Source organism: Notolabrus celidotus, chromosome 4 (assembly GCF_009762535.1).
Source record: "Notolabrus celidotus isolate fNotCel1 chromosome 4, fNotCel1.pri, whole genome shotgun sequence".
NCBI classification, from domain to species: Eukaryota; Metazoa; Chordata; class Actinopteri; order Labriformes; family Labridae; genus Notolabrus; species Notolabrus celidotus.
Window position 1 is genome coordinate 18,291,572 of NC_048275.1, and position 20,795 is coordinate 18,312,366.

Sequence of the window (20,795 nt, forward strand, 5' to 3'; positions counted from 1 at the left end):
TACTCACTATAAAGGGCTGGGCTGCAAATGAACTGTTCAAATTCAGATTTGAGCCGTAAGGCCCTGTGAGACATGCCAGTACCAGGGACCGGAAACAGAAGCAGGTCAATTGTGCAGCCACCAGTGACTCATAAGTTCTGTGAGGATGTATTTAAATTAACTGCCCTTTGTTCTCTGAAGGTCAGAATAATTATCAAACTTCACTTGTTACAAGAACCAGTGATAACAATCTGCCTGAACATGTAAGTTAAATATCATCAGTTAACTGTAAATGGAGGACAAAATCCATCCCAATGACTGTGCAAAAAAAAGGCATGAATGTGTGTGAGAGAGGAAACAGGTAACATCCATTTCTTTGCTCATGCGTCATGTTTTCCCTCCTTGTTGAAGCTTTAAAGAACTTATAAAAGCTCAGATCATTAAATTACTGCAAAACACCAATTATGCAAATGTCTTTTTTCGCATCATTATATCATCACAGTTGCATTTCATAGAGTGTGATTGTATTTTCTAAATTTAGTTGAGATAGTCTTCTAAAGTACTAGATGAATTATAAAAAAGAATGGTTAAAAAGCTAAATGATATTGGAAACAAGGATGAGAAATATAATTAAAATGGGAAAATATTGGAACAGTAATTGAAGAGCAGTTAGAAAAGTTGAAGCTTATTGATGATATGTGGAAATGATGTTAAAATAAATGGATACTAGTGAAATTAAGAAAAAATAATTATGAGCTTCTCACTCCTCTCATACGCATCTGTCCCTTGAAATAAGTGTGAAGCCCTTTCTTTACAAAATAAGAGATCAATAGCAAAAAAAAAAAAAAAAAAGTTATGGAATCTACGTTCCAACCCTCACCTGTGGTCACGAGCTCTGGGTAGTGACCGAAAGAACGAGATCACGAATACAAGCGGCCGAAATGAGCTTTCTCCGCAGGGTGGCTGGGCTTGGCCTTAGAGATAGGGTCAGGAGCTCAGACATCCGGGAGAGGCTCAAAGTAGAGCCGCTGCTCCTCAGGACCGAGAGGAGCCAGATGAGGTGGCCCTGGGGCCTCCCTGGGGAGGTGTTTCGGGCAGGAGGCCATGGGGAAGACCCAGGACACGCTGGCGAGATTATATCTCTCAGCTGGCCTGATAACGCCTTGGTATCCTCCTGGAAGAGCTGGTGGAAGTGTCCGGGGAGAGGAGGATCTGGGCTTCCCTGCTGAGACTGCTGCCCCCGTGACCCGGACCCGGATAAGTGGAAGAAGATGGTATGGTATGGTAAGTTAGGGAGTTCTAAAAAAAATCGAGGGAAAAGGTAAAAGGCCAGAGGTTTGTGAGATGTTCAATACTTATAGTGAATAAATGGATAAAGTAGCTCAAGGATATGCATACATGAACTGTTAAAAATACTTAGCTTAATGAATGGATGTACATTCCTGGACGCTGTGACATTTTCTAGTGGTTGTGAAACAGGCTGTGATAAATATGGATGCCTCTTTATGGCCTACAGACGCAAACAAGGCCATCATCATGAAGACTGATCATTTCTGTATAGTTCTTTTGATTGTATAGTTCTTGGTTCTTTTGATGAATCGATCGATGTGTGGCGTAGATGTCAGAGGAAATTACCAACACGCTGCAGAAAACAGTCTTTGTTTACATTTTAGACTCACAATGAGTGATAAAACTTACTGTGACAGAGCGGGTTGAGATTTGGTCTTTTTTGCTGCCTAGGTTCTCCTCTTCTGCTGTTGGGTTCTACGTTTCATCTTATGGTTCTTATGTTTTCAGCTTATGACTTACATTTGGAATAACTATGCTGGTTGGGTTCTTAATTGCTGACTTGATCGTTATTCTGTTGTTTGACTTCTATGTTTGGGTTGTTTATTTTTTTGCTTGACAGTTTAAAGGTGCTGTATGAATAAAGTTATTATTTTTAATATTAGTATTATCATTATTATTTTTATCTTTTGTCAGAAAACCCTTCTTACACACGTACAGGCCAAAATTAAGGAAAAGAGAAAAGCTTTGTCTGCCGAGGGGCAATAGTTTGTTGCAGGAGCTCTAATAACGGATAAATGTTGGCATGTAATGTGTAATTGTTTCAATCAAAAGTTTTGATGAAGAGTTTAAAGGTTGAAATGGAAGAAATATGAAGGTCAAAGTAAAAGGTAAGTGTTGAAAAAATAAAAAAAGAACAGCTAAAAGTAGTAAATGAAAAGCTATTTAAAGTACATATTAATAAGCGAGAAGAAATTTATTCTGATAAGTCTATTTTGTTTTGAACAGCCAGCTGTGAAGTAGTGGTTAAAAACCATAGACTGTATAAAATATGGACGTAGTATCCGTGACGTCACCCATCTGTCCCTGAGAGCTGTTTTGAAGCCAATCGACGGAGGCAGCCATATTGGAAATGCGGAACTCAACCAACCAGGCATAGTGTGACGTAAAGAGGCGGAGTTTGAGCCTCCTAGCCAACAGCTATGTATTCCTGACCAGGAGTCAAGTCAGTCATGTCCTTATTTGGGCAAAAACTTGAAATCTTAATATCTTAAAAAATTCAACCCCATACAGTGTGTGCCGATAGAAAAAAATTAGCTACGAAGAGCCAAGCTGTTTTTTGAACCAGATTGTAAACATGTTTATTAATGCTGCAAAGATTTTCTTTTCCCCATTCATGTCTATGTGGTTTCTGGAATTTCTGCAGCCAGCCTCAAGCGGATTCTCGATGTTTTGCAGTTTATAACACTTCTGCATGGGCTTCATTGTTTGAGACTGGAGGTTGCCGTTCGTTAAAAACTAATAAAACAAATAGTCATGTGGATGTGGACAAGTGGTTGAAAATGATAGCCAGGAGTAAATGCATATTCATACTTTGATGGGTGAGGATGGTTGGAAAACCTCAAAGAAATCTGAGATCTATTCTTTAAAGTTATGAATGAATGCAAAGAAGCTAAGGAAAAATTAAAGTAACGAAGTGAATAGCAACCTAAATTCGCTTTAATAAGCAGGTAGGTCTTAAATTATTAAACTAGAAATAGATACATTTTATGAGTAGCCGAGTGTAGTGGATGAAAGGACAAAAAGCTAAAACTGGGTGAAATGGCTAAAGTATCAGAAAGTAAATGCTGGTTTTAAAATTAGGATTAAGACGGATGATCTGTGGAAGTGTTCAGTTTCTGTTGATCCTTGCAGAAGCAGTATAAACCACCCCAAAATGTCTACTCACAGTATACTGGAAAAAAAAATGTACTTATCAATATTATTATATAATATGAGTGAACTAAAATATGGCATGATTGTGAAGTTGTATTACTGAAGGAGAAGTTCATCTGACAGTATTAATGGACTAAACAGGTCGACCACAACTGCAGCAGATTATTAGAAACCACCAGCTCCTCCATCCAGATACCAAGAATCATTTCAGGTTCCCCTAAACCTTGGCATACCTAATAGGAAGTAAAACTGGAGTTTGTTACAGACTCTTACTGGAAACAAATCGCACAGTTGCTTCATACTCCCACACACAACAAAGAGGAAGGAAACATAACAGACATCTGCGCACACACACACACACACACACACACACACACAGCAGAGGTTTCCCTGCCACTCAGATGACTGGTTTCAGAGGAAGGAACATGGATTGCATAAATGAGATGAAACAAAATGACCTGTGAGTTTCTTCCGCCACATAGTAACTATGCGAGTGAACGAGATAGCCATTTAAATAGCACACCACGTCCCCAGCTGCACTTCAGATGTTATTTGGCTTTAAAACATCTAAATACCAACTTCCCTTCTTTTGAGAGATAATGTTTCACATACAGTAATCTTATGAACATAACATTTGGGACGCAGGTCTGGGTCAAAACACATTGCATCAATCAGGACATCCCTTTTTGTTTTAAACCACTTTGTTTTATTAGAATAGTGGACAAATAGCAAAAAGAGCTGATATAGACATCTGAAATGTTACTGAAAAAAACAATGACATGATGGCAGATGAAAATAAAGGACACATTGAGTAGACAAAGAAAGGAAAACTAGCACTGACAAAGGATGATGTACAGCTGGGTAGCATTGGAAATGCTTACTATGACAGGCTTGTCTGTTTACCATATCTAAACATTTACTCCAAACAGGGTTACATTATATTCATCTTTTAACATTGAAATGGTAGGCTGTCAGCATTAACCTGTTAGTCATGATGTAATGAAGATCTGAAACTAACCGATCTTTTTTAAAAAAGCATGCATATTGATTTAGCTTTTGGCAGACCTGCTATAAGCCACCATTGTGTCTCCCTTAACTGCGATGAGGGAAAAACACGACACTGCTGCACATATTCAAATATCACAGAAGTACAAAAAGTTTGACTACACAGATGCAGCTAATCAATCTGATGTGTCACAAAAGCTGGCTTTATTTTTGAGTGCTCACTTCAAACCTGTTAACAGCACTTTGCTGTATTGGTAGAGCCTGACTGCAGGCCAGTCAGTGCTGTGGAAGACCGGTTTACCGTCACAGGGAATAATAGTTTCATGCACACAGGACCTGTGTGAAATATGGAACGCAACCAAACTGGAACTCCTGAAAAGTGTTAACCAGGAATCCCTGGATGTTTAAAGTATAACTCCACCCTATAGACACTGATTGAACATGTTGTATATGCATTCCTGTATACAGTATTTATTGATGTATAACAGTATCAGTCTTTAAAAAATCAAAAACACTAAACACTTTAAAGCAGTCTCTTACCTCTAAGTCATGGTTACAGACTACACTGGTGTAACATTGCAGTATTTATTTAAAAAATAATTCTTAAAGTCAAAATCATAAAGAACATTTTATTGCAATCTTTTGTTCTCCAATTGAGGACACAGGTAAGGACTGCTTGCTACTATGTTACAACTGAACTCCTGCGATATATCGTGAAATAAATATAACTGCTTGACAACCACAATGAAAACCATACTTTATCAGTCAGCATCATTAAAACAAATATGCTGCTCATCTTTGGCCATGTCATGTATTTACATATTCACAAGTGTGAGCTTAGGGATATGAACAAGGTAAATTTAATGTTTTTAACAAGTAAAAACATACAAAGTATTTTCCAAGAGTCAAATCAAAAACTGACTTAAAGTGCACCACAATATAAAATCTGTTTAATGATTCAGCATCATTTCATTTAACCCATAAGCATCATATCCTCTAGTGCTTGATAGTGTCTCATTTTATGTGACAACTGCATAAACTCTAAGTCATGTGTTTCAAAAGACAAACTGAAATAGAATTCCCTATTTTCCAGCAAGTATATCTTTAACTTGCATAATGATTTAATCACAGGCCAAATTAATGTCAATAATAACTAAAAGACACATTCATACGACTCTTCCAGTAAAGTCAAAATGTTTGGATTTTGGTTGTCTGTTAACAGTTCTAATGAGTCATCTCTTCACTATCACTTGTTTTTCTTCTCCTAACATAGCAGCACTTAAGTTATGAGGCTAACCACCCCCTACAGTCCAGTATTACTCTGCAGTTACTCTACACTCACTTTACAATTCGATCTGAAGGACTACAGCACATCAGATCTGTCTTGTAACTCTACCACCACTCCTCTTTCACTCCGAAAAAAGGCACATTGCAGAAGTTACAGGATCGCAAACTCCTGAGGAACAAATCATTTGATTGTGTGCAAATAGCAAGAAGGACGTTCAGTATTTTTAACACGTTAAGCCAGAGGCAGATGGTGAATAAGTATGGTAATGTTGGAATTAGTACTTTTGTATCTAGATATGAATTACAGGATATGAATCACAGCTAAGCAAATTTGGGATTAGGAGTAGATTAATCACAGATAGGCTTTTAAGGTGAATCTCAACATGATGAGGCTATCAGGCAATTAGCATGTTTTATATAAGAATCCTGGAAACTATTAAACAAAAACATATTTTTTCTTTTCAAACAATACCATCATAATGAAATTATGTGAAATGATTCATGGGTATCCGTTTCTTGATTCTCTGCAGAAAAAAATGCTATCAATAAAATGCTAACTCTTATTTTTGATATTGAGAGCCACTTAAACTCTTATGGTATGGGTAGAGCATGACACTTTATGGCACTGCAGAGTTTGTAACTGCAGCACAAGCAGAGATACTAAATCTCTATACTTCCTGAATTGTGTGAAACACCTTGCAGGCTGCTTTTCAGGTTGCTCTGACAAGATTGTAACTCAAATGAAAACTGTAACTCATGTCAGAGGTGCTAAACAAAGAGGAAGGTTCCTGATGGATCACAGGGAATGGCCTCAATTGACCTAATAATGAAACATAACATTTCTTAGGGGATACCAGTTCCATCTTCAGGCCCGGTAACCCTCAACCACTTCGCCTTGAGCTAAATTATCATGAAAAACGTGTCGCCTCTCGTAGTTGGAGTGGATCTCTCCGTCGTCTGGTGTCTCGTCATCATCCAATTTTCCACCTTGCATATAATCGGATTCTCCAGCATTCAATGCCTCCACATCTTTGCACACACTTTCATCCTCAGCAGGCACACCGATGGGGTAGGCGACATTCGAGCTCGGTTGAAACAGGTGTTTCTTCTGGTATATCTGTGGCTAACAGCAGAGGCGTGGGGGATTGATGATCCACTTCTGGTACATTGACTTGCTCCTGACCAACATTCAGGGTCAACTGTCTCGGTGAACCTGGGATTGTCTTTAAAACACAATGAGAAATGCTTTGATTAGAATCCAAACTATGGGGATTGGTTCTTCAAGCATGACTAAACTGAATATTTGCATTTTCACAAGGGTCATCAAATATAGGCAGAATTGGCTGAAGTGACTTACCATGAAGCTTGGCAAAGAAGACGAGGGTTTGGTCTTTTTTTTGAATACCATGAAGAGGATAAATGCCAAAGCGATCACGATCAACACACCAGCCACAATGATGTAGATGTGATCTAGAAGTAACAATTGTAAAAAAAAAAAATTAAAAAAAAAATCAGCAATAAAGACACACGCTCCTGGATTTCCAGGTATATAAAACACCAAGTCTTTGCTTTAAACCCTTTGATCAAAGAGTGTCCTCTGAACTTATAACTTCACACCAATACAGTGCTTTGAAACACATCATTGGCGTGAATCTAATGACTCGTTTCCACCAAGCGGTCTGGTATGGATCAGTACAGTTTGGTACGGGTCGGAGCGGTAACGCCTGATCCTGTTTGCGTTTCCACAGCCAATCGTGCCCTACTTGGTGGGCGGCTTGTCAGCCAGAGTCCGATAGCCGCGTTAGCTACGTAATAGCATGACGTCATGGCAGCGCGACACAGTGTACCCCCGCTCATAAATGCAATGAAGAAGAAAAACGTGAGGAAAGTCTGCACCTCCGCGGTCGACCATGGAATACTGTTTCTTGATTCTTGACGCCATTGTCTAAATGAAAAAAGTTATCTTCCTGAAGTCCACTGGAAAATTAAACATGGCGGGGTTATGTGTTGCTCTTTATTACCACTGTCGCACGGGAAGTGACGATTCTTTCGACCATTCAACGGACTGCAGTGTTTCTATGCTCCACCTTCTGGGGTCAGATCAGTATGTCTGGCAGCCCAACAGAAGGGTACCAAAAAGTGGGACAGTACGGTTCGGTAATTTGGGGACCTGTCCTGGTTTTAGGTCAATGGAACGCCACAAAATGCGTGTCATACCGAGACGAACCAAACTGCTTGGTGGAAACGGGGCCTTAAGCTAAACTGCAAAAACAGACAAACATAATATCAGAAAAAACAAATGTTGTACTCAACGGTTGTTCTCAGCAGGCGTAAGAGTGGCGCAATAGACTTGAAGGGGTTGAACAGACATCTTTTCCATCTCTCCTGTGATATTCAGACAGTGTTTCTCCTGAGCAGCATCCCAGGAAGCGTCTCCTGACACATCCTCTCCTCGCAGATGAAACTGTGAGAGTGCTTTTCCTGTACACACAACATCATAGTAAGCCTCCCTTCGACAAGTTACAATAAAGCAGTAAGACAGACAAGTCATCTGTGCTACTTCTGGATAATAGTAGGGGAGAACGGGGTTGGTTGTCACACGGGTTGGTTTGCACACTCGTTATATCTCACCACCAGAGGGCACTGTCTCTCAAACTTGGGGTATGGACATTTCCAGAATAGGATCAGAGCTCACCTACATAGTGTCCTCTGGAGTAAGACAGCTGAACTTGAGGTGAGAGGACTTGGTGTTTTTTTCATGTCAAATTTGTAAATATTCAGCATCCTCAGCATTTTTCTTCTAGGCTTTTAAACTATGGTTTATAACAAAACAAGTGTTACCCTTACAAAGTGTGAGGGGAAAGCTATAGTTTAGATTTTTATTAGCTAGCTCGTACTTGTTACATGGTTGTTTGCCTTGATGCTAGCAAAAAAAATCCAGTTGGGGTTGGTCGTCACATTGTCTTTGGGGTTGGTTGTCACATGTACAACCAACCCTATGTCGGCAAATCATGCATGATGAAATGAGTTGGAGTGCACAGACCCTACATTTGCCATCACTGTAACTCAGACGGTGGACTGCATGTAGCCTAGTTGAGTAGGCCATTATTGTTAGGCCTATTTGTTTTGTTCTTTATGTTGTTATATAGGCTGGCCTAAAGATGTGTTTCCTGTTCATGTTCCTTGCTCATTTTATGTTAAATGCATTAAGTTATGTAGGCCTATCACTTGTCAGTGCAATTAAACTTTCAAATTTAGTTCTGCCTTCTTGCCTTTTTTAAAATATTTTTCCCATTAAAATAATATTGTGACAACCAACCCCATAGTGTGTGACAACCAACCCCATAGTGTGTGACAACCATCCCCATGATGGGGTTGGTTGTCACAATGTGTCAGAGTGTCTTTGATAGTTAATTGCCTTTGTTACAATGAGTTGGAAAATGAGAGGGACACACATTTCAAGCCAACACCTTCAATCTTCAATTTAATGTAGGAATGACTATTGAAAGATGTTTGGATGATGAGCAATCATCAAAACAGTTACAAGTGTGACAACCAACCCTGTTCTCCCCTACTTGAAGAAATAATGAATGGAATAACAAGACATGAGGAAACTGAAAAGGATACAGCTTCTTTTCTCTACATTTACTAACTCATTATTATGAAAACCTGTGAAAAAAGTAAACAGCGTGCAGTCTGACCTTGTTCAAGCTCACATCGTACTTGAATTGGGGGAGCTTTTCAATGGTCTGGGTCATGGCTTCTTCTCTTCTTTGCTCCTGCTTTGCACGGTTATCATGATTTTTTTGGTAAAACACCCAAGGGTGCACAAAGCGAAACTGGACAATGTCGTCTTTTTGGGCAGTGACGTTCACCATTGAAGATCCATCAAACCTGGAAACCAAATAAGAACATGGCTTGGGAATTAGCTGAATATCATTTTTTTTTCAGTGACTGAGTAAGCAAGTAAGCAAATATTTGGTAGTCTAGGTACTTGAAGACAGAAATCATTTCTCAACATAACGCATTGTTTGCGTACCCAAACTAGGGATACATAATCAACACATCTTCGCCCAAATACTTGTACAAAACATTCATTTTTTAAATATTTAGAAACAGCTTCTTTTTTTTTCTACACAAACTAGCAGTCTTTTTCTGGCCTCAGTATCTCACATGAACATTTTAAAGCCCCAAAGCTTTCCATCTTCCTGCACCCACAGTGTGCAAGTGAAAACTTACCCTGTTGTAAAAATAATAAGTTAAAAACACTAAGATAAACATGTTTCACAGATGAGACAAGTTACAACGTGTCTCACATCAAGGCAATTACTCACTGTAGGATAGAAGAAGATCATGGTTATCAGAATCCTACTCTCTTATGGTTAAACTGCAGTTTTGACCTGTCACAAAGCATCATGTTATTACTGACGGATCCACACAGTGTGTAAAGACAATGGGCCCAAATCCAAGGGAGGTTTTCCTGGGGTGACTCTTATACAGAATCCAGTTTGATTGAGGCAAGACCAGCAGGTGAATGTGCGTCTGCAGTAAGGTACTTCAGAGCACTATAACACTGACAGGCCTGCTGAGAAACTATCAGTTAACAACCAATTTTAGTTTATTCAACTATCTCTTTTAATATTTTGATTTCTTTGTCAGTTGTCCTATTTCTTTCTTTCCTTATCTTATACTCTGATATAATAGATATTTATATATATAATTTATATTTAATGCTTATGTTTGCTTAAGTCGTATTTCTTTTTAATGCAATTTTATAAAATGATAATTCATTCTAAACATTTGCTAAATTTTATATCTGCATAATACAGAAAAACAGTGTTACTGCTTCAATAAACAAAACCAAAGAAAGAAAAGAAAGAAAGAAGAAGAAAAAAGAAAGACAGAAAATAAGAAAGAAAGAAAGAAAGAAAGAAAGAAAGAAAGAAGAAAGAAGAAAGAAGAAAAAGAAAGAAAGAAAGAAAGAAGAAAGAAAGAAAAGAAAGAAAGAAAGAAAGAAAAGAAAGAAAGAAGAAGAGGAAAAGAATAGGGTCAAATAAAAACCTAACCTAGTCACTTACAGTCTCTCACAAAAGTGAGTACACCCCTCACATTCCTTCTAAAGCTGAAGCACAAGAAAGCCTGCAAAAAATCTGCTAAGACAGCAGACTAAGCACATGGATTACTGGAACCTTGTCTTGTGGTCTGATGAGACCAAGATAAACTTATTTGGTTTCAGAGGGTTGTCAAGCGTGGGTGGCGGCAACCAGGGAAGGAGTACAAAGACAAGTGTGTCTGTCTACAGTCAAGCATTGTGGTGGGAGTGTCATGGTCTGGGTGAGCATGAGTCCTGCCGGCACTGGGGAGCTACAGTTCATTGAGGGGAACCATGAATGCCAACATATACTGTGACATACTGAAGCAGAACATGATGCCCTTCCTTCGGAAACTGGGCCACAGGGCAGTTTCTAACATGATAATGACCCCAAACACACCTCCAGGAGGACCACTGCCCTGCTAAAGGAGCTGAGGGTAAAGGTGAGGGAGTGGCCAAGCATGTCTCCAGACCTAAACCCTATTGAGCATCTGTGGGGCATCCTCAAACAGAAGGTGGAGGAGCACAAGGTCTTTAACTCCACCAGCTGCGTGATGTTGTCATGGAGGAGTGGAAGAGGATTCCAGTGGGAACCTGTGAAGCTCTGGTGAACTCTATGCCCAAGAGGGTTAAGGCAGTGCTGGAAAATAATGGTGGACACACAAATATTGACACTTTGGGTCAATTTGGACATTTTCACTTAGGGGTGTACTCACTTTGGTTGCCGGTTGTTTAGACATTAATGGCTGTGTGTTGATTATTTTGAGGAAACAGTAAATTTAAACTGTTATACAAGTTGTACACTGACTACTTTACATTGTATCAAAGTGTCATTTCTTCAGTGTTGTCCCATGAAAAGATATAATTAAATATGTGCAGAAATGTGAGGGGTGTACTCACTTTTGTGAGATACTGTATCTATGACATCCATAGACTGTATAATATATTTTATTTACAGTCTATGATGTCATCACAAAAAAAATGATAAAAAAAAAATTGAAACAAATAAATAAGGAAGAATATAGTATGTTGATGTATTTGATCAGTTTTTTCTTTCCTTTCCTTCTCTTTTTGTCATTTTTAAAATTATATTAAGCACTTGAATACCTCTCTGTATGAATGGTGCTTGCCTTGCCTTTCAATAAATTGATCAAGTAGAGACCTAACAGTAATATATATTTATAATGTTTAGTTAAAAATAATCATGTTATTCACTTATCGTATACATTAAAATCTATCCAGCCTTAAATGGATGATAATGGCAATTCAACTGAAAGCCAATATGCACAGTTACTATGGCATGGCACTCCATTTAATTTCTAGTTTAGTTTATATTTGTATGTCCTAAATAAAAAGGTTGTATCACATGTAAGAATAGGCATAATGCAGAAAATAATTCAAGTAGCTAGTGCAACCCAGTGCTGGTCACAAAACTCTAAATGACAAACATGTTATGATTGTAATCGTGTTTAAGATGGGTAACACTTCTCACATGTCTGTCGGACTGGAGAGTTCTCGAAATAGCTGAAAGTGATCTTATTCGAAGGAGCTGACTCGTCGCTTCCAACCACAGCAGTCACAGTGAGATAGTAGTCATTGCTTGGTTCAGAGAGAGATGACAAGTCAGCGTGTAGATCTGGTGGATACACCGAAATAGAAGTTTTAGGTCTGAGGAAAAGAATAAGAAAGGAGAAACTTTGTCAGGTTATGTCAAAGGAAAAACAAAAGCCAATAAAATGGATGACGCTCTCAGTAATCATCTCTCAGGACTAAACTTGTAGAACCGCACAAAGTTACAGACGAAAGGCAAGAAAGTTGGTACAACACTTACATTTTAACATACAACTGAAAGACAAAGACAGAAACAGAGGTGGGAAAGTCTGTTTGCAGACATGCACTCCAGATAAGTTATAGAACATTTCAGGAGCTCTGATCCCGAAATATACCTGACTATATATAGATAAATATATATGTGGGACCTTTTTTTAGGGCTAGTAAAATTGTGATAACCTTTACTAAGGAGAGGTTCCATTTAAATATTAACATTTACGAACAATTTTTACCCTTATCAAGCATTCCTGTCCATCCATCCATCCTTTTTTAATTTGGTCTTTCAAAAGACAAGGACTTTAGCAAAAATGTCTCTCTCCTCTGACTGACAGCTAACTGACTGTCTAAATAATTTAAACAAGTGTAGTGCGTCACCACTGACACAATAGTTTGGAGCAGAAATGAGATGAAATTTTCTTTTCGATCAGATAACAACAATCATTTAGTATGCACAGGAGAAAAACAACCTTTACATCTCACCTTAAAGTTGAGCGAATCCACACTTTGTATTTGAGTCCTGGCGGTGGTTCGTCATAACTCCACCTGAGAATGTTCTGTAGGTTCCGGCATTGCAGGGTCACATTTGTCGGCGGCTCCACTGTGGAAACAACACACAGGTGAGACTGGACATAGTGTAAGTGCACAGGTTGGACACTGAAAAGCTAAAACATGAAACCATGAAATTAATATCAGACAAGAGTTCGTATTTTTTTAATTTACCAGCGGAATAATATGGCCAAAAATGTCTAAAAGGTAGCCCCTTGATGATTCTTTAGGTCGTTTAAAGACTCCGCTCAACCCTTAAACTGCTTGTTTCCTCAATGAGTTTGTAAAAGTCAGTGTTTGCAGTTCCATAAACAATGCAAAAGGGGGCACTGCATGACAACTTGCACACAATAATACACTCCAAGGGAACCTCCTTCAATTAGTCGACAGACACACAAGCCTGCATTACTTTGAAGTAGGAAGAGCTTAAATTCAGGACATGTTTCGACTTTCAATACAAACAAAGTGCTTATATGTTTCGTTTTTACACCTGGTTATTGGGGGTCAAAGGTGAAGAAACAGTTTCACTCGTGCACACAGATCTTTCGATGCAATCTAGCTGAAACATCATGTAGGCCCAATCTCAATGTCCTCCCTAAGCCTTGAGACTTGAGCCCTTCTTGACTCAATTGAGTCATCTGGAAAGTGATCTAGGGCAGGAGGCTGTAAGGGCTCAAACTGTAGAACTGGGAATGGGACAGCACTTTGAGACTTCTCATGTAACTTGCATGACGTCACCAGCTCACCTTAAGAGATATTAGGAATTTTTATTGCACAATTTTTACTTTCCTCAAATTCAAGGTGCTGAAAGGAGGACTGACTGCCATGTGATCCAGTCTCTACTGTACAGACTGCTTAACCACACAATTTAAAATATATAAGGCTATATAACTATAAATATATTAATAGGCTATATAACTATAAATATATAAATTATACTGTATACACATATCTGTGAAGATGAATAGATTAAGGCTGTTTTCTGTATTTATACTTACAGGCAAACTTTTTTACCTTTAAATTTCGTTTAAACTCATTTGAATCCTCTGTACGACAGCCTCCGTGATTTGGTTGTCAAATCGTATGGCTTGTCACATGAAGTCAGGAGTGTAGCTCTAACCCTGTCATAGAAAATTTCTTAAAGCAGTGCAACATGATTAGTGAATGAGTTCAGCCTACAACAGAAGCAGAAATAATCCCTGACAGTCAGTGACAGTGAAACAACAAGATCTTTGTGTGATAATATCGACAAGATGATTCTTGTGCAGGCCTCGGCTGAAATATTTCATTTGATGGTTTCCCAATTGGTCTTCCGGTCTGCTTCCTTTTTACTGTTACTGCATTTTTTTTTAATTATTATTTCATGTTATGTCATTCATTTACCTTTCCATGCTCACGGGCTTCCCCTGGGAATCCCTTGTTTCATGTCACAATGCTATGAATTCTGGGTAATTCCCTTACGCTAAAGTCTTGGGTCCACAGGATGCGTGGCGTTACGTTGCGGCTGCGCCACGCACTGCGCAGCCGATACGTTCCCATTCTAGTCAATGCTCTAGGGTCCACAGGGCGTGTGGCGTTACATTACGGCTCTGTCTCTGGAGCGTGTGTCCCCGCGCCGCTCCGCCAGAGATACACTTCAAGTCTATTTTCGACGGAGCCCGCGCCCTGGAAGCGTGCACTGAAAAGAACGACCTGGACAGGAACTCACGCACGAAGATCGCATGCAACATCCGCCAATCTCAAAATAAAACATCATACACGGACTCCTGACTGTTTAAAAGGTCGTTTAGATTAGAAATACTCATCCATTATGGATGTAAGCTACAAACAGCCACATATCTGTGATCCAGGTCGACTACAACAGGACTTTAAGATGATAACTGTGTCAGAAGGTAACAGGACAACGAAATAGTGCCGAATTATTATATAACTCATCTAAACCTGCAAAAACGAAACTTAACAGTTGTGCAGCATACTCAGTGATGATTAAAGCACAAAAGTAATGGAACACTCCAAATGAGCAGAATTCAACCACAGAAAGGCTCTGTGATCTGTTTGCATGCGTTTCTCTCTATGCTGCATCCAGCTGATCCTACCTGCTCTGCGCGGCGCTACGCTCTCAACTCGCATCCTGTGGACCAGGACACGAGCCCTCGGACGGAGCAAACATGCTGCGCAGCCGTAAACTGGCACATACGCATCCTGTGGACTCCCCGGGTAAGTCTGTAAAAATGCCCAATTATGAAAAGAGGCATAAAAGGCTCAGAAAGTCTGAGAAAGATCCCTCACACACTTGATGATTAGACAGTGGGACAGCCCTGAGCCCTCACGGACTGAGGGGGAACGCGCCTCAAAGTCAGTGAGTGTTTACGGGTGGACATTGAGATTGGGCTGTTGTCTCCTCTGACCACTTAAAGATGGAAACTGAGGGGGGAAAGTCTCCAAACAGTCTTCTCACTGCACCACTTCCTCAAAGCTACTTTCTTTTGGACTTACTTGGTTTTCGATCCTCACACAAGTGCTGTGACTTCCAGCTTTAGTGCAATTTCAGCAGTAATCGATGATTTTATCAGCAGGGCTGATAAAGCACTGCCTCCATTAAGTGCGTGTTTATTAGTTATTATTGCAATTTGGCATTTAGTCTGTTCATAGCAAACAACTTGTGTCCACACACCAATGATTCCTGAGTTTTCAGAACAAAGCATCAATTAAAGCCCTCAAAAAGGATCTCCTGAAGACAGGCACAGACATGTCATGGTTATCGTAAAGACTGACTTTGACCTGACGTTGCAAAAAAATCCCAAGGAGGGGAAGGCAACCAAACACCCTCCAGAACATGCATGAGTCACTTCGGTTATCGTAAAGCCTGAGAGATAAACATTACTTTCTGTTCCACTTCAAATATGGTATTCAATTTACAGGCATGCACGTGACTGATGACACACAACCGCAGACACACACACACACACACACACACACACACACACACACACACACACACACACACACACACACACACACACACACACACACACACACACACACACACACACACACACACACACACACACACAAACTGAGGTGTGGGAAAAGTGAAAGAGAAATCACAGATGGGACCACGTGAAAGAGGTGATAACCGCAACAGTTACGTTTGGTTACTGAGAGCTGTCACCACAAGGTAGACACACACACAAACACACTTAGGCACATGAGTTATTTCCCATATTTAACTTCTGCTTTGTATTTTAGCAAGTCAAATGTTTTTTTAAGTATCTAAATATATCAATGAAAATTATATTGCAATGATTTTTGCTGCTGAAATATTTACAGCAAGGACTTCTTAACAAACACTTTGCAACACCATTTAAATTGACATTTCTATAAGCCTGTTTTTAAGTTTCAACTTCAGTTCATATCTTAGAATTAACACTGGGGAAGTAGTTTCAATCAAACAGTAATATGGTGATCAAACAGTCAACTGTCTAACCCCAGCAGAGGAAGAACAGAAAGGACTTGAGTATAATAGCGTGTTTGTCTGTTTGTTTGACAGAAAGCAGAGAGTCAAGGTGGTGAACTTATGAAGGCAGAAAACAGAAACAGTGGCAGACAAGGCTGACTGATTTTTTTTTTTTGCAAACAACGCAGAAACCTCTTTCAGAAGCAGGAAGAGAGAACAGATGCTATCTGAGTTTGTTTTTTTAGTGAGCTGCAGATTACTTGTCACAAGCTGAACAGCCCTCACGAGTACGTCTTCAAAACCTTTTCAAATGAGTTCATCAACATTTGCATGTTGCACTAGATGGCATTGTATACAATTGAGCATGCATGTTATATAGGTCTTTTTTGGGACTCAGACATGTAGATGATCCAAGCTGTATGAGAACTGGCCTCCACTATTCTAGTAAGCCAATGCTGTGAGCCGGCATGTGCAGCACCAGAACCCTGTGATCACGGTTGACTTGAGCAATGTCTGCTGAGCAAAGGTGACCAAACTCATTTCACTTTGGGCAGACGGTACATTATGTTTTCTTGGTTAATACATTGTGGGTTATTATAATAAGAATAATTATGCTCTACGCTGCAAATGTGTTTTAAAAAGCAAGAGAACCACAAAAGCATAGGCTTGGATTTTAATGCAAAAATAAGCAACACTTTTCACCATGGAAAAAAGTTGAAATTCCCTTCAACAAATTAGGGCCCAAGTTCATGTCCTTACACGGGACTTCCACCAGATCCGTGTCCGGTCCGTCTCCAATCCGGAGACATAAAAAAGTTCATTAGTTTTCTGCCTTTCTTTGTTGCCAGATGACTCCTGAGGTTAGGGTTATGCATCAGTAGCATCAGGTTTACTCATAACGGCACAGGAAACATGCTAGTGCTGTGGAAAGAGCTGGACGAATCAACATTTTTATCATTTCCACAAGCATCAATACACACGTTTTGAAGACAATAAGATGCCCTTATATGTACTGTGAGACACACTCTGCTAAACTGCTGACTACAGCAGCGTTGTTGTCTAGATGTTATTTTTTTTCATTGTATGCCTCTATAGATCATAGTTGGTTATGTTCCAAAAAGGCCATTAAAGTCAGGCTCCAGATATATCTGAGAGCATTAAGCTGATGGTAGTGTGTGCAACACTAATATAATCATTACTTCACTTATAAAGCACCTTTAAAACAAATACAGAGTGCTTTCACAAACAAAGCATGGTGTAAGTAACATGTCATGTCTGCATATACTTCTGGTCTGCAGCAGTATCTATAGTGCTCTCATGTCCTAAATGAGAAATCCTATTTTAAACTCCTATCTCTTTTAACATTAAAAACATCTCAAGGTTTCTGCCTTTCTAAAAGTAAAAATATGAAAATGCCCGAGCAGCTGGACACAATATTCCTGATTGGGAACTTTTCAAGAATTATTTTGCTTTCCAGGAAGAATTGCGAAATAGCACAAAATATTGAGAGACAATAGAAAAGCATTGGTAGTTGGGGGGAAAAACTCGTTAATCTAACTTAGAAAAGCAGAATCAGAAATACTGATTCACACTTTTGTTTATTCCTGGCTTGAACTCTTTTCACCTGCCTCAATAAATCCGTACTGCTGCAATAGTCTTAACTTTTGGTCCTGCAGGACAACCCACACCCATGTTATTCTCTTTTGACTGGCTGCCAATCAAAGAGCACGTTTTAAGATCCTTGTATTTCATTAGAAAGCCACAGATGATCAAGCACCTGTGTACAGGAGATCCCTCAGGTCTCAGGGGTCCACTTGTTGTTCCTATGTCAGACTGAAAACAAGAGGTGATCATGCCGTTGAACTTGTGGCTCTGGTTCTGAGGAGCTCTCTTCAAGTGTAACCACAACCTGTGCTGTTTCTACTGAAGGCTTTAAAGAGCAGCTAAAGGCACATTTCTTTAAACCAGGTTTTGATCCTCTCTTATTTTTGCCTTTTATTATCATCTACCTTATCCTTTTTTATTTATTTCTTCTTTTTATTATTGTTGTTGTATTGATATTTTGTGAAGCACTGTGGCTATGCTCTGTGAAACTGATTACATTTTCCTAATAACAAAAATATGCTATATTTTCTTTTTTGTTGTTGTTGTTTTAATCAAACTATTTAGTCGTCTCTAGATTTGGACTGTCTTTTGACTGGGTTCCCACTCTTTTTCAGAGATAATTTTCCAGGACATTTTCAGTGAAGTTTTGAACTCTCTCAGGGATTTAAAAAAGTTTAAACTGTCTTCCTGCGTGGCGATGTCTTTTGTAATCAACAATGTCCACAACGTGCAGTTTTTGTGCTGCTGTGTTGCTCTTTTTGTTCCATTGTTTTCACTATAAGGAGCTTGCACTCCTACTAGCTACAGTATGGTTATTGAGCCCTCAGCCTGCAGGAAAAGTTGTGAGGCACAGACCCCCAAGCTCTCTGCCCGACTCCGCTGGTCACTTTTGAACTTAAATATAAGACTCTTTGAATCAAAAGAGCACTCCACAAAGTTAATTAACCATAAAACATAAACAATATAGCCCCGTTTTACTGTTATCCAGATTTTCCATGTTTTCAAGAACGCGTGGGAACCCTGTTTGAGTTCTTCAGCATTACATGGATTCAGGAAGGACATCAGGACGTGGGCAACACAAACACAGAAGGGAGACAGTAACGTGACACAGAACACAGTCATTTTTAAAGGAAGCATGTATACCTGACAAAAGGTGCTACTTCTGTCACACGAGTGTGGTTTGAATATGAAACTTCGGAGCAAAAAAAAAACTGCTATATTACAGATCAGGCTGCAGAACAATACAAAAGACCTGTCTAAGCCTCTTATTAATATAAAATACAAAATACAATAAGAGAAGCATTTGAAAGAATAAGATTTTAAGCTTTGTACATAAAAGAAAAAAGAGATAATCTATTATGATTTTATTTGTTATGATCAAAAGAGTAAAACTAAATAAGTCCTCTCATTTGAACATAAGATAATAATCTAAACGTGAAATATGTGCTGGCTCATTTTATGTGAAGTGATATGGGTATGAACGACATGAAATCAGGACATGAGATTTAGGTTGTTTTGCATATTGCAGTCATTTCATAGTAGAACTGTGCGCATGTTGTCAACTAGATATGATGACTACCTGCTAAACCAAACACGTAGTCTACCAGTTCTTCTTAAATCCGAGAACTGGATCAGTTTGCAGAAACACAACACAGAGTGTCTGAGTAACACTGAAAAGTACAAAGAGGAAATAAAGAAACCACCCTCCCCTCCAAAAAAAACAAAAACAACACAACTGTAGACATATTCAGGCTAGATATATTCAGCCAGATATTATCTTTACTGTTGTGTGATATTAATCCGGGTTATACCCGAGATCTTACATAGTAACTTGTATGGATTCATGGCATCTTAGGATTTCAAATGTTTACAGGGCTGGTTGTGGCTTTTTACCACAAGATTTCATATCTGCATTACTGTAAACCAAGCCTAAATGTTAAATATGTATTAAAACACTCCACAGCATGATAGTATTGTGTACATCACGGTAATACAGAAGACTGGGGCCCATCTTCCCAAATGATCCAGGAAACTCCCACGCATGGGCTACAAAGTAGCAGGGATTCATCGCCTCGCCTTACTTAACCTAACCTGTTAAAAACAACCTGCGACCACCTGACATTCACACAGGAATACCATTCTATGTTAGATGTCACATTGTCGCTCTTCCTCCGTGGGTCAGAGGTGTGTATAAAGCATATAAACAGGCTCACAGCGCTCTCCTAGCACATACTGAAGTTAGCTCTACAAACAAACATTAGCTTCTTCTTCTTACCGTAGCCCCACGCGACATCCTGTGAGAGGACGAGGAGGAGGAAAACAACGGAATAAAACGAAGTCACAACCCGGTCCATACTCAACCGTTGAAACCAAGACGGTTGTGGTTTTCTATTCTTTAACTTTCCTCTCTAATGTATTATGACAAGCTGTCGCAGCTGCGCAGCCTGGCCTCTCCCAGAACGAGCCACTCGCACCTCCTCCTCCTCTGTTCTCACGCGTATTTCCGTTGGACGAAAAAAAGGAGCGTGTCACTTCGGGAAACCTCGTAATTCTGCCCTCCCAACACTTCTGGGGGTTGTTTCAAATATAAATAGATATTGCAATTACCTGATTTAAGAGCACAGTAAAAAAATACATGTTAGAATCTGAATGATTTATCTGTAAATCAATATTCTCAAACTGGATTAAATTATGAATGGTCTCTTTTTTATGATTCCCCTCAATGAGTACCTGAGTGGTACATTTCAAGTCCAGGGGTATTTTGTCAATTTT

At 39.3% G+C, this 20,795-nt stretch overlaps 1 protein-coding gene across 1 annotated transcript; it reads right to left on the bottom strand.

The window, feature by feature from the left end:
- Positions 1-4,662: 4,662 nt before the first annotated feature.
- ifngr1l (interferon gamma receptor 1-like) lies at positions 4,663-20,550 on the bottom strand. The gene is given in 9 exon segments (XM_034682301.1): positions 4,663-6,562; positions 6,564-6,716; positions 6,851-6,963; positions 7,807-7,920; positions 7,923-7,974; positions 9,195-9,387; positions 12,071-12,253; positions 12,896-13,013; positions 20,299-20,550. Coding segments are annotated over 9 exon segments (1,209 nt in total). The 5' UTR covers positions 20,378-20,550; the 3' UTR covers positions 4,663-6,358.
- Positions 20,551-20,795: the final 245 nt, after the last annotated feature.